General features: G+C 40.5%; 1 protein-coding gene across 2 annotated transcripts in view; it reads left to right on the top strand.

Annotated features, from left to right (window-relative positions):
• adgrl3.1 (adhesion G protein-coupled receptor L3.1) overlaps nucleotides 1-13086 on the top strand; it is a 138600-nt gene that overhangs the window by 91844 nt on the left and 33670 nt on the right. For both annotated transcript variants that reach the window (XM_074687372.1, XM_074687381.1), the window contains 3 exons: nucleotides 3339-3522; nucleotides 8567-8689; nucleotides 8913-9118. In XM_074687372.1, coding sequence (XP_074543473.1) covers nucleotides 3339-3522; nucleotides 8567-8689; nucleotides 8913-9118 — 513 coding nt within the window. The remainder of the gene's footprint in view (nucleotides 1-3338; nucleotides 3523-8566; nucleotides 8690-8912; nucleotides 9119-13086) is intronic.

Consider the following 13086-nt stretch of genomic DNA (forward strand, 5'->3'; position numbering starts at 1 on the left):
TTTCGTCCAAGTAACAGTCCATACCTCAACCTGAAGCATTGTTATACTGTCATACGTTGCAAACACAACAGAAAATCAGCAACAAGACAAACAATTTACAGGTTATTAAAATATTTTTTAACTTGTTTGCTGTACTAACCAAGATGCAAGATGACCTTATTCCATGATAAATGTGGGACGTGCTGGTTTGGGAGTAGTTGAATGGCATGCTCAGTGTAATAGGATAAAGTGTACAAGGCAGGTGGTCATGAGTTTGATTCCAACCTTTGCCCTTTCACCTAATCTCTTCCCAATTTCCTACTCTGGCTGCTGTCCAATTAAAAGGCATAAAAGGACAAAAAATGTAACAAAAACAAAAGTAAGGGTTGTGTGCTCTAAACCTTGGATGCCAATGTTCATTCGACACAGTAGACAACAGCCACTCATCTGAAAAATGAGCGTACCTCTCATGACTGGGACCAGCTGTCACTCAAGCAGAGTCCCAGCAGGGGAGAAATGAAAGAGGGACACTGTGATCATCCAGAACAATGTAACTCAAAAGTAGGCGAGTTATTCAACAACTGATGCGAAGTCATGATGCAGATTTTAGGATAACAGTGTGGCATTAAGGGACGCTGCGCAACAGTCAAGCTACCAAGAAATATGTTGTCTAAGCAGCTGCTCCCAAATTGTTGATAAATTTGACGGAGCATGGAGCCAAATGGTGGGTTGGAATAGTGTCCACGCTCAGAGCAGTGAATCTGCTTGAGATCACCAAAGAGGCTACACAGAGTTTAACTAAGATTGATTTGTTATTGACTAACAAACTACAGGTTATTCTGATTTTTTTGGTATTAATGATTAATACTAGGGGTGGGAGACAAAACCAAAAATCGATATATCAGGATTTTGTTTGGCAATACCAAAATCAGGATTCTTTGTCAAAAAATCGTTGGTTTATTTTTTTATCAATTTCAAATTCTTCATTTCAGTCTTTGTTTTTGAACTGGATTGGAAAAAAGTTACCACTTTTCTCCAGCAAAGGTTGAAATGTTTCTGTCTGACTTACATGATGTGAATTTTATAGGAAAATATGGCTCCTGATATAATCTGTGGACATTATCATTTAATTGTTTCCCGTGGTCTGGTGTTAAAAAAGCAAACTAAAAATCCCCAAAAATCATAAAAATCGAAGAATCACAATTTAAATAAAATCGGCACCTCAAAAATCTCAAAAGAATCGAATCACAAGAGTAGCATATTGTCCCAGCCCTAATAAATACTGGTTCCACTAGTGCCTGATTTATGCATGTATTTACATTTAATAAACGTTAAGTGAATTGCTTTGACCTAAAAGATGATCTTGCACGGTAATGTTAAAAAATCTTTAAAAATATGCTTTATTTCACTGAATTTTCTTCTTAATTTCCTTTTTTTTTTAAACAGAAAAAAGATTTGATCCTCAAAAATTGTTTTAATCTGACAATACTGTATTGATTTTTATTTGCCTAATCTTGCCTATCTTTTGATTCTTGTGTTTCGGGTCTGACTTTTTTGTGCCAAATTTTATACCTCAATTTTTTTTTAATTGCTAAAACACTAAACCAAAACAGACGTTATTGTAACTTAGAGGTTTCCTTTTCTCCCACTTTTGATGCTTGTACTTTTCAATGAGGTTAAATGATAAGACGCTAATGGAATAAGCTGCTCATGTGTGTATACAGTACCTGTGTGTACAATATGCTTCATATCCAGTCCCTGGTTGTTTGCTGGAGAAGTGGATTAATTAGTTTTTGTTTACATGTAGCCCCCACCAAACTCATCTGATATGCATCCAAACTAATTAGCTGCTTGCACTAAAAGAGGACGTAATATTATCATATTAGCTTGTTGGCAAAGCATCCATTTCATGCGTGATATACTGTATCAACGTAGGAATCACACTCCCAAAATAAACAGGTAGGATTAGCTCCATTTCCAGAGGCCGACTGCACGTTTTGTAACACATGCCACAAACACTTCCATGAGTCATCATTACAGTGTTACAGGCTTTCCTGCTCAAACTACGCACATAAACACAGTTTCCAGAAGAATCGTGTCTTGTTGTTATTCTGCTGACGTCGCTCTGAGTAAAAGAGGAAGAAAAGAAAGTCAAATGGTAGTTGTGTGGAAGCCAAAAAACTGATGTCTCTTCCTCTTCCTTCTTGCCCTTGCAATTCCCCGTCTGAGACCCCTTTTCTTGTATAATGACACCTGTGTTTCTCTTTTTCCACTCTTCCATCCACCTACCTCAAGAGAGATACATGTTGAAAGAGAAATGTGAGGGATGAGAGCCCGTTTGTGGAAAAAGGGCGGTTTATAGTCAGAGCAAGAGAAAGAGAAAATAAAGAGACAGAAAGGAGTGTGAGATGTGTGTGTTTGATAGCACCTGTATTCGCTTTTCCGCCTCCCTTGTTCCCAGCGGATGCCTGTCACCATGGACTCACTGGACTGTTTTATCGCTCTCCCATGGCTCTCCCCTTCTTCTCCCCCTCTCCCTCTTCCTCGGCGCTCTCTTTTTCTCTGTGTTTCTTTATCTCTCCCAGGGTCTTCTGAAAGATGTGTGCGAGTGTGTGTGAGTGTGGTGTTCATGACTGAAAATGAGAAGGTGAATTCTTAGGAGCATAAAAGAATGTGAGCTGGAGACAAAATAAGTATTGTTTCACTGAGAACATTTCATCTATGCGAGCCAACTCTTCTCAGTTTGGTAATATTTTTGGATTCAGAGCTGCTCTGCGCGGCTGGATGTGACCCAGCAGACATTATCTGATAAAACTCTAATTTCTTCTCACTCCCTCAAGCACAAGTTTTCCAACTTAAGATAAGACTGTTGCTTTAAAAAAAAAATGAACCAGGTTTGGGGGTGTAGACACTTGGTGATTGCAATCAGCTAATTAGCTTAGTTTTTTTTTCTTTTTCAGAACATCTGTGATGGATTTTCTATCAAAACAACCCTTTTAAGGACAATTTTGTGGGAAAATGTGCTAATGAACTTGAAAGTGCAGCTCGCAACTTAAGAATTGCACCTTGTCTTTAACAGCTTCTGTGTCTTACCTTTTTTGTGCCTGCATGGGAATGCCCCATTTGCATTGCTATCATTATTTGTTGTCATGACTTATCAACATGATAAATGAAAAGTCATTGCATTCTCAGTGTTGCATCCCACTGACTACTGTCTTCAGTAGTTACGGTGTGAGGATTTTATTCACACCATGAATGGATTTGCATTAATTTTCACATTAGCATCATTGACTGAGAGTGATAAAAGTGTTAGCACTGGCTTCCTCCTTCTGACCTCCATGTTTCTGCCGCTGCTCCAGGCTATGGTGGAGACTGTGAATAATTTGCTGCAGCCACGAGCCCAGGCGGCGTGGAGAGAGCTGCCCACCAGCGAGCAGCTGCACTCGGCCACTCTGCTCCTTGACACCGTGGAAACTGGCGCTTTTATGCTAGCTGACAACCTCCTCAAGACTGACACCGTGCAGGAGACCACTGACAACATCCGTGAGTACTCTTTATCTTTTCTGCCTCTGTCCTGTCCTGCAAACTCAGTTGGATTTTAAGTCTGTGAAGGAGCATGTTGAGATCCCCTTAAGCAAGGCACTTAACCTTTTTTTGCTCTGGTGGAGCCACACAGTTGTGAAGTGCTGTTGGCTAATGCTGCACTCGGCAGGTGTTGAATTGTGGAGTTTAGAGCACAGTTTGGTACAAAGTTTTGTTTAACTTCCCCTGAATACAGTAACTACAGCATCACAGTATCCATAGAAATACGGTTCCTGGAATTCCCTGCTTTTTTAAAATTTATTATTACACTGACCCAATGAGAAAGCTTGATCAAGCTGTTATAAAGATCTAAGAATCTGATGTAACATCACAGTAAGAGCGAACAGTGGGCATTATTGAACCGTCTGCCTCTGATCAATGTTTCATTATACAAACGAGAAGCAGAGAACGCTCTTCAACTTCAAAGTGCAAAAGATGCCGTCATCCTTTCCATGTGCTATTAGTCATACATGATCTGTACATGGTAATGGGTAGTGGGAGAAGAAGTGGTGGAAACTACAGGAGCAACTCAAGAACAGTGTGTACGTATGTATAATATATGTGTATATAATAGTTAAGTTCTGTATAGACCCGATGGCACCAGGGTTCTGTTCATGTACTAAAAAAGATCTTATTGGTTAATCAATAACTTGCATTTGTAATCTCAAAAGTCATTGAGCCCGCTGTAAAATAGAAAACAGGGTGTTTTAAACAATCAGTCAGTAGGAGTTGAAACTATGAGTTTGTACTTGGAATGTCCCGATCCGATCACGTGATCGGAATCGAGGCTGATGAGGTCATTTTTTAACGATCAGGGGAGAGGGACTCGGAAAAAGCCTGGGGCCTTAGTTCTTGTTCTTAATTAAAATGTGTATGATAGCACATCATCATTCATTTTAGAATAGAACTTTGTTTGTCATTATGACAAGTTTTTTTCTTTTTTTTATTCTTATTGCATTGCTGAAAGATCGGGATCAGGAAATATCAGGATCGGCAGATACTCAAAATAAAAAAATCAGAATGTGATCGGGAGCAAAAAATGTGATTGTGACATCCCTAGTTTGTACATTGTGTAAAAGCTCCCCTGGATGCGAGAAGTATTCTTCAGACATTTTAATTTCATGTCTTTTGTTTGCTTCCCTTGTGAGGAGATAATCTGTTTTTTGTGACATAGTGGAATCAACACTTAAGACTTCTTTGCAAACTATAAAAGCATATGTGACTTTAATTGTCAAAATATTTTACTGTTATTTTGTTATTATTAACATCTAAAACTACTACCACCTGAAGGTTCCAGATTTTGTTTTTTCTACCATAAAATGACAAATAGATGTAGCCTCGGTGATGTCACCCATCTGTATATGCTGTGGCGTTTTGAAGTCAAAACTGGAAATGATGAACTCAACCCAGCTTTTGATAAAGGTAATATGAAAAAAAAAGGCAGGCCTCTAACCCCTGGTAGGGATGTCCTGATCTGATTACCCGAAATCTGGGTGGATCATGTGGTTATCATGGTGCCCCACCTGTCAGTCAGGTGAGCTGTGATTGGGCAAACTAAACCCTCTGATCTGCTGAGCATTAAAAACATTCACCCCTGTAAAGTGTGTGCCGCTAGAGAAATGAGCTTTTTTAGACTGGGGTGATTTTTTTTTTGTACCGGGCTTAAAACATCTTTATTTCTGCTCGAAAAAACAGCTTTATTTGGACTGGTGTGGTTTTTGGTTCTACATCAGCCTCAAAGTTTCTGCACACTGTCAAAACAGTCTTTGTTAACATTTTTAAAGCAGGAAAGAAATCAATGAGTGTTACTTTTGACTGTTGAAGGAAAGCAGGATGGAGTTTTCTACCTGGAAACGTATGTCTTACAATTTCAGGACTCAATTAGCACAGAGATGAGAAGACTACTATTAACTACTATTAACTACTTTGTAAAGATCATCACAGTTTTATGCTTTAGTAGAAAGAACAGAAACTTAGAGTGACAACAGAGACTGCTACCATCAGTAAAGACAGCTTCATTCTTGCTGTATTTTTTAGTATGTTTGCAGCTCGTAGCTAAGTGTGCAAGCAGGAAGATGAAAGGAACCGCAGCACTATCCAATTTTTTTATCAACATGGTTTGATTAAAAAGGGCAAAGTGGAATAAATATAATATCGTAACCTTAGGAATTTAAGAGAAAATATTGAGTAGTTCCACTACACTCTAAATAAAACGCAGCCTCTGGCCTTCCGCCAACGTGCTGGCTTTTCTTGACTCAACCCTGAACCTTAAGCTCTAACTCTTTCAATACTTGAAGCTATCAATTAAGACAAAGGATTAATTTGTGAAAATGTCCGACTTTAGTCTTTACAGCTGTGCGGCTCTAATATGACACAAACATTAAAAACAATTCATAACCTAAGCAGCACATGTACGCCAGAGTTTATGTATTCACAGCTGTACAGCTCCTGAGTGGCCTCTTCTATTATGTATATTATTCTGGTAAAGCTGTCAAAGAGAGGTCATGGCGTAAGGGCCAAGCTGTTGTGTGCGAGGCTTTGAGGGGTCAAATCCACAGAGATGCATCCTTGTTTGTATAAAAAAAGCAGGAAAACATCGGCCTTGAGGCTTCAGAGGCAGGGCTGAATTACTTGCCAGAGATATTCATTTTTTATTTTTTATTTTTCCCGTATTTTCTTTCCTCCACTTGTAGGCGGAATTGACAAAGCAGAACAAAGCTAGTTATTATGGCGATGTGCACATCACTTTCCTCCCGTCTCCTGCTTCCCCCTCCTTCCATCATCTCTCCTCTCATCTTCTCGCACTGATCCCCTCATCATTGGGCCGTGGAATAAGGCAAAAATACTGGAGAGAGAAAAACCACTTTGCTTTTCATGCCTTTGGACGATGATACATCTATGAGCCGTCGTTTCATGCACACCCAGACCAGCGAGTTGCACTCACTTATGTTTCCTTTGATTATCCTCCTGTTTACTCTCCTTTTCATTTGATTTTCTTCAAAATTTCCAGCACATGCTATCTCCTCAGGATTCTCTTCTATGCTGCTCAGTCAGGAATGAAGTCATGGTAGAGGAGGAGGAGGAGCAGTAGAAGAAGAAGACGACTGCATGCTTGAGGGTGATGGTGGTGGTGGAATGTTAAATTATGCTCTAAGGGGTTTCTTTTGCTCACTTTCACATCACTAGGCAATGAAATCACAGTTATTTAAGCCTCACGACACGGTGATAACATTTCCGAGCGTTTGCTATCACAGACAGTCGAGACAGGTTCACCAAGTCAGTTGGAGCATCATGGTGTGCGTTATTCCCACTTGAGCTTAAGTAAAAATGTCGACTCTCTCCAGCTGCCATCCTACAGATTTCCTCATTATGTAATTTGAGACTGAAATTATTTCTTCTCTTCTTAATGCGCCTCATAAATAACGTTACATAAACAGTGATCAAGATGTAGGCTAGGCACATTTCTGAAGAACTTAAATCAGGAAATTATCTTTTTGTGGAAATTTTTGTCTCTGCGTTCCTCTCCTTTCTGTGCCGTTAATCTTCCCTCCCAGCTAATCCAGTGGGCAGATCCAGCGTGATTATCTCTTCCTTTTATTCATAACCGGCCCTATACTGCCTCTCATCTCTTTTTTTTATACTTCTCTTATCCTCACTTCCCTCTCTTCTTCTTCTCCACTTTCTTCATTGCACATTTTAAGACCCCCTGTTGTCTTCTCTGAGCAAAGCGAGCGATCGGAATAAATTATTTGAGTGACGCATTTTTAAGAAGCTAGTGCAGCTACTGTAGGTGATATGATGGTGTGAGATTGTGTGTGTGTGACTGTGTTCTAAGCAGATGAACAATCAGTGTTATTATTGGAGTCAAAACAGTGATTTAGAAGAATAACACAGTGTGTGTGTGTGATAATGATAATGAAGAAGTGTGTTTGTAAGGAGGAGGATTGTCATGACAGGGATGCTTTAATTAGATTAAACTCAGTGTATTTTAATACCCTGCTGTGTGTGGGCGTGAATGTGTGTGTGCATGTGCACAGGAGTGGGTGGGTGGGATGGTGTTTGTTTTGTGTGTGTACACAGCTCGGACATTTATTTTGGCTCTGGTGGAAGTCAGGAACACTTAACCAGTGTTTCTCTTTCCTTATGCCAGTATTTGCATATTATCAGTGTCTGTGTTTGTGTCTGCTGGCCTCACTCTGCCTCCGTTTCTTCTCCCAGACCTCAGTATCTCTCGCCTTTGCACCCTATCTGTTGCACTCTGCAAGAGAGCGTAGTCTCCCCTCTACCTATCACCACTCCGGCCTTTTCCTCTCAATGTATCTGCGTGTTTCACATCTCCTCTGCCTTCTCCTCCTCTCACTCTATTTTTTCTCTTTTTATTTTTACCTCTTTCAAGGCTTCTCCTCGACCTCAACTTGCTTTCCTTTTACCCTCTTCTCCCACTCCTCCTCCTCCTCCTCCTCCTCCTCCTCTGCTCTCATTTCCATCTGAGCATGTCCTTGTGTTGTTTATTTGATCAGGGAGCTGTTTTCTCCATGAAAGCAGTGTCTAAATCACCAAATCACTGGGAAGCACAAGATAGCGATACTCCAAAGGTATAATTAGTCCTTAATTAGAAACTTTATCTAATACATTACACGGCCGTAATCGGGGATGCGCTAACGAACCAGGATGATGAAAATTAGATTCCCACAATACAACGCAGAGCGGATTATCTACCTCCATGTGCTGGACTGCTTGCCTGAAGACATGCTTGGCTTTTTAGTATAAGAATCCAAGTTATTTCACTTTGATGCATGTCAGCTTTTTCTTTTTCTTTGTTAAGAAGGAGCCAGAAACGGCTGCAGGATTCATGCTCGTGTTCTGCTGCAAAGCACTTACTGAAAAAACACAGTTATTACAAGAGGCTGCAAAACAAACCTGATGCAACGGGCTGTGCTGAGACTTGACATTGGACTTTGTGTGTTCATGTGTGTGTGTGCGTGCGTGTGTGTGTGTGTAACAGAGCTGGAAGTGGCCAGGCTGAGCACGGATGGGAACCTGGCCGACCTGACATTCCCTCAGTCAGAGCTACACGGAAACTCCATCCAGTTGTCAGCCAGCACTCTCAAACAGCACGGCAGAAACGGTAGGAGAAAAATCTCACACTCCCCCTCTCCCTCTCCCTCTCTGTATGACATGAACAACCCCTTCTTTCTCTCCATCTTTCTCCCTCTCTTTGTTTAACCTACTTACAATATTCCTCCCTCATTCTATCTTTTTTTTCCCATCCTCTGTCTATTCCTGTCATCATTGTTTAATCCAGCAATTATCAAGCGCACCCTTCTCTTTGTTCCTGTGTCTCCTTACAGGTGAGATCAGGATGGCCTTCGTCCTGTACAGGAACTTGGGTGCCTACCTGTCCACAGAGAATGCCAGCGTCAGACTGAGCAGCGAGGCCGTCTACCCTAATTACTCTGTGATCGTCAACTCCCCCGTGATCACAGCATCCATTAATAAGGAGAGCAATAAGGTTTACCTGTCTGAACCCGTGGTCTTCACTGTCAAGCACCTACAGGTGAGAGGGGTGAAGGTGCAAACAATAAGATAATAATTTTCTTTTAGGTAATGGGATAGAAATAAAGGTTAAAGGGTAGTACTACTGTTGTTTTATATTCCTCATTAAGAGAAAATTCCCTGAAAGACTAAAACCAGCATTTAACTAAGAAGACTAATGAGAGTTATGTAAGATGATTTATTCCTCTCAGTCGATGAGTCAGAGATAAGAGAAATATTCCTAAAATGAAAGAGAACACCTCATTTTTTGTATACACTCACCGGCCACTTTATTAGGTACACCTTACTAGTACCGTGTTGGACCCCCTTTTGCCTTGAGAACTGCCTCAATCCATCGTGGCATAGATTCAACAAAGTACTGGAAACATTCCTTAGAGAGTTTAGTCCATATTAACATGATAGCATCACACAGTTGCTGCAGATTTGTCGGCTGCATATCCATGATGAGAGTCTCCTCTATTGGAGCTCTATTGGATTGAGATCTGGTGACTATGGAGGCCATTTGAGTACAGTGAACTCAGTGTCATGTTGAAGAAACCAGTCTGAGATGATTCCAGCTTTTTGACATGATGCGATATCCTGCTGGAAGTAGCCATCAGAAGATGGGTACACTGTGCTAATAAAAGGATGGACATGGTCAGCAACAATACTCAGGTAGGCTGTGGTGTTTAAACAATGCTCATTTGGTACTAAGGGGCCCAAAGTGAGCCAAGAAAATATCCCCCACACCATTACACCACCAGCAGCAGTCTGAACCATTGGTACAAGGCAGGACGGATCCATGCTTTCATGTTGCTAATGCCAAATTCTGACCCTACCATCCAAATGTGGCAGCAGAAATCCAGACTCATCAGACCAGGCAACGTTTTGCCAATCCTCTATTGTCCAGTTTTTAGTGAGCCTGTGTGAATTGTAGCCTCAGTTTCCTGTTCTTAGCTGACAGGAGTGGCACCCGGTGTGGTCTTCTGCTGCTGTAGTCCATCTGCCTCAAGGTTGGACGTGTTGTGTGTTCAGAGATGCTCTTCTGCAGACCTCGGTTGTAACCAGTGGTTATTTGAGTTACTGTTGTCTTTCTATCAGCTGGAACCAGTCTGGCCATTCTCCTCTGACCTCTGGCATCAACAAGGCATTTTCACCCACAGAACTGCTGCTCACTGGATATTTTCTCTTTTTGGGACCATTCTTTGTAATCCCTAGAGATGGTTGTGGGTTAAAATCCCAGTAAATCAGCAGTTTCTGAAATACTCAGACCAGCTTGTCTGGCACCAACAACCATGCCACGTTCAAAGTCACTTAATTCACCTTTCTTCCCCATTCTGATGCTCAGTTTGAACTGCAGCAGATCATCTTGACCATGTCTACATGCCTAAATGCATTGATTTGCTGCCATGTGATTGGCTGATTAGAAATTTGCATTAACGAACAGTTGAACAGGTGTGCCTAATAAAGTGGCCGGTGAGTGTATATTACTATTTTATCTTATATCTTGTCTTTTTTTTGCTACAGTTACATATTTTTGGTTCCATTGTCAAAGCGGCACACATCAGCCAGCTAAAATGAGCAAGTTTATGGAAAATTTGTGGCTGTTTGTGCTCAGGCGTCTCTGCAGACTGCACCCCGCTCCTCATTTGATATTTCCACATTCAGGTCATCCTTTCAAGCCTCAGGTGTTGATTCTGAGATCATAGTGAAGCCAGTCATAATCCGGTTATAGAGCAGTGAAATTAAATGTCTGTTCAACTTCTGTTCACCGGTGAAGTTTCTGGTTGAGAGTGGATGATGTTTTGAGGAAATAAAACTTCTTATCCACAGATATTTCCAAAACAAATTCTTATGTTTCTTGAAATCAGATGTCATAAAGACAAACCTTCAAGTAGAGCTTTTAAATCAGAAACCCTGTCATACTCATCTGGTATAATTAAATATTTTCTGGATTGGGTCAAAGCTAAAAAGACAGTTTGATATACCTTCTGTTTCTTACCCAATTCTTGATTTTATTACTCAAAACTGGTTGAAAGGTATGCTTTCTTTCCTCTTTTATTCATTCTTAATAAAACTTGCAACCAAGTTGGATGTAATGATAATGATAACAAAATTTATCTAGGTAGCACTTTTCAAAACAGGGTTACAAAGTGCTTTAAAAATAGAAATTAAAATACAAGAGAAATGTAGAGAGGATGAAATTAAAACTACAAAAGTAACAGAAGAAAATCTAACAATTTAAAAAAGGCTAAAAACCGCCACCAGTTAAAAAGAAAATAAGTCTTCAGAAAATGATATGACTGTTGAGGTAAATGAAAGAATGATGCTAAAAAAAGTTACTGGATAAAAGCTTCACCTCAGAAATAAAACCTGGGTGTTCTCAGCTGAGCTCCCAGACAACACTGTTGGAGGTTTTGGCACTATAGCCCCTCTCTATCAATAATATTCTCTTTTTTTTCTCTAATGTATCTCTATTGACTTTTTGTGCAAAATACACAAATGAAAATAAACATCTAATTTATTCTTTTCAAAACCAACAAAAAAAAATCCCCAAAACATTTGATCTCTCTGAGCACATCAGTAGTTTTAATTATACACCACTTTTAATGCATCAGACACTTCATAGGGCATCAAAATGTGCATTGATCTATTTACAAAGAGTATTTAAAGTCTAAACTTTTTTCTTAAAAGTTTGTGTTTTATGTTAGAGTTTAAAGGTATTTGATTTATAGACATCTGGCCTTGCACTTGAGTGCCACAGACTTGCTTGGTGAGCTTCTTAGAAATCAAATACTTTTGCTGACATTGGGCAAAAATCACTGTCCTTAGGTTACTAAATGTTGTAATAAAAAGAAGAGGGGGAAAAGGACTTGAGACCAGTGGCGAATGCTCTAAGACTGCAAGGGAAGCTCAGCTTCCCCCGAAATGTCCTCCAAAAAAGCGGTGATTTGTACTGCTGTGTGTACATTTCATTGACAAAATACGCGGTAGGATTCCTTCATCTTTTGTTCAGAATCAGCTACCTATCACAGGTAACTGGCTCCACCTTCTTCTCATTCATCCCGCAGCATCTCAGCGCATTAATGCAGTCAGACGCTGAGCGTCTTCTGACTTCAGCGGGGAAGCGTAGAGTGGGTTGTTCCACTGTGTCCCACCCATCGGACACTGAGCGTCTCTAGGGGTCTATGAGGCAGTGGGCTGGGCTGGACGCTCGGCTTCTGCATGATGATTGAATGATTTGTCTGAGGCAGAATCCCTTTTTGATTGACAGTGAAATGAGCCAGTCAGCAATCTTGAAGTATAACCCTCCACCGGAGCACCTTCTGCAGAGAGGAGCTTCTCCTGTTTAAAGCGGCTCAAGTCTTACACCCGCTACACAATGGGCCAAGGCTGTTTAAGCAGTCTAGCTCTGCTGGCCTTTGAGAGAACACTGGTAAAATCCCTGGAAAAAACACCTGGTTGGTACGACAGGGTCACAGATCAGTTTTTGGAAAAGCAACGGAGGGTGGAATTTATGATTAAATAAACAGACAAATTTATAATGTAGGCTGGAAAAAAATGAGCTTCCCCTCCTTCACTGACCAGCAGCCGCCACTGCTTTAGACACAAGATTTTAGATTTAATTGGCACAGATTTGATTTAACATAACCTTCAAGAGATACTAGCCGTGTTGAAGTCTTACAAAACAGAGAGGCTTACATGACAAGTTTTGAAAGAAAAGGTCAAACGCTGATTCTTTTAAAAGCTGTTCTTTTGACTTCTTAGTGTCTTGAACTGACTTCCAATTTGCTGAGACAGGTTGCGTCTGACTGATGTTGCATTTCCCCAAATAATGTATAACATCAACTCTGGTCTTGACAATACATCCAAGTTGCCTCATGCTGTGAACTCATTTGTGTTGCTCAATGCAACACTTTTAAATTGCTCATTCAACAAGCAAATGTTGATCCAGTTGGTGATCCAGCTTGTTGGCAGAAAAAAAGATCC

Source organism: Halichoeres trimaculatus, unplaced genomic scaffold, assembly GCF_033239565.1.
Source record: "Halichoeres trimaculatus isolate MK-OKI-2021-1 unplaced genomic scaffold, fHalTri1.1 fHalTri1_scaffold_2, whole genome shotgun sequence".
NCBI classification, from domain to species: Eukaryota; Metazoa; Chordata; class Actinopteri; order Labriformes; family Labridae; genus Halichoeres; species Halichoeres trimaculatus.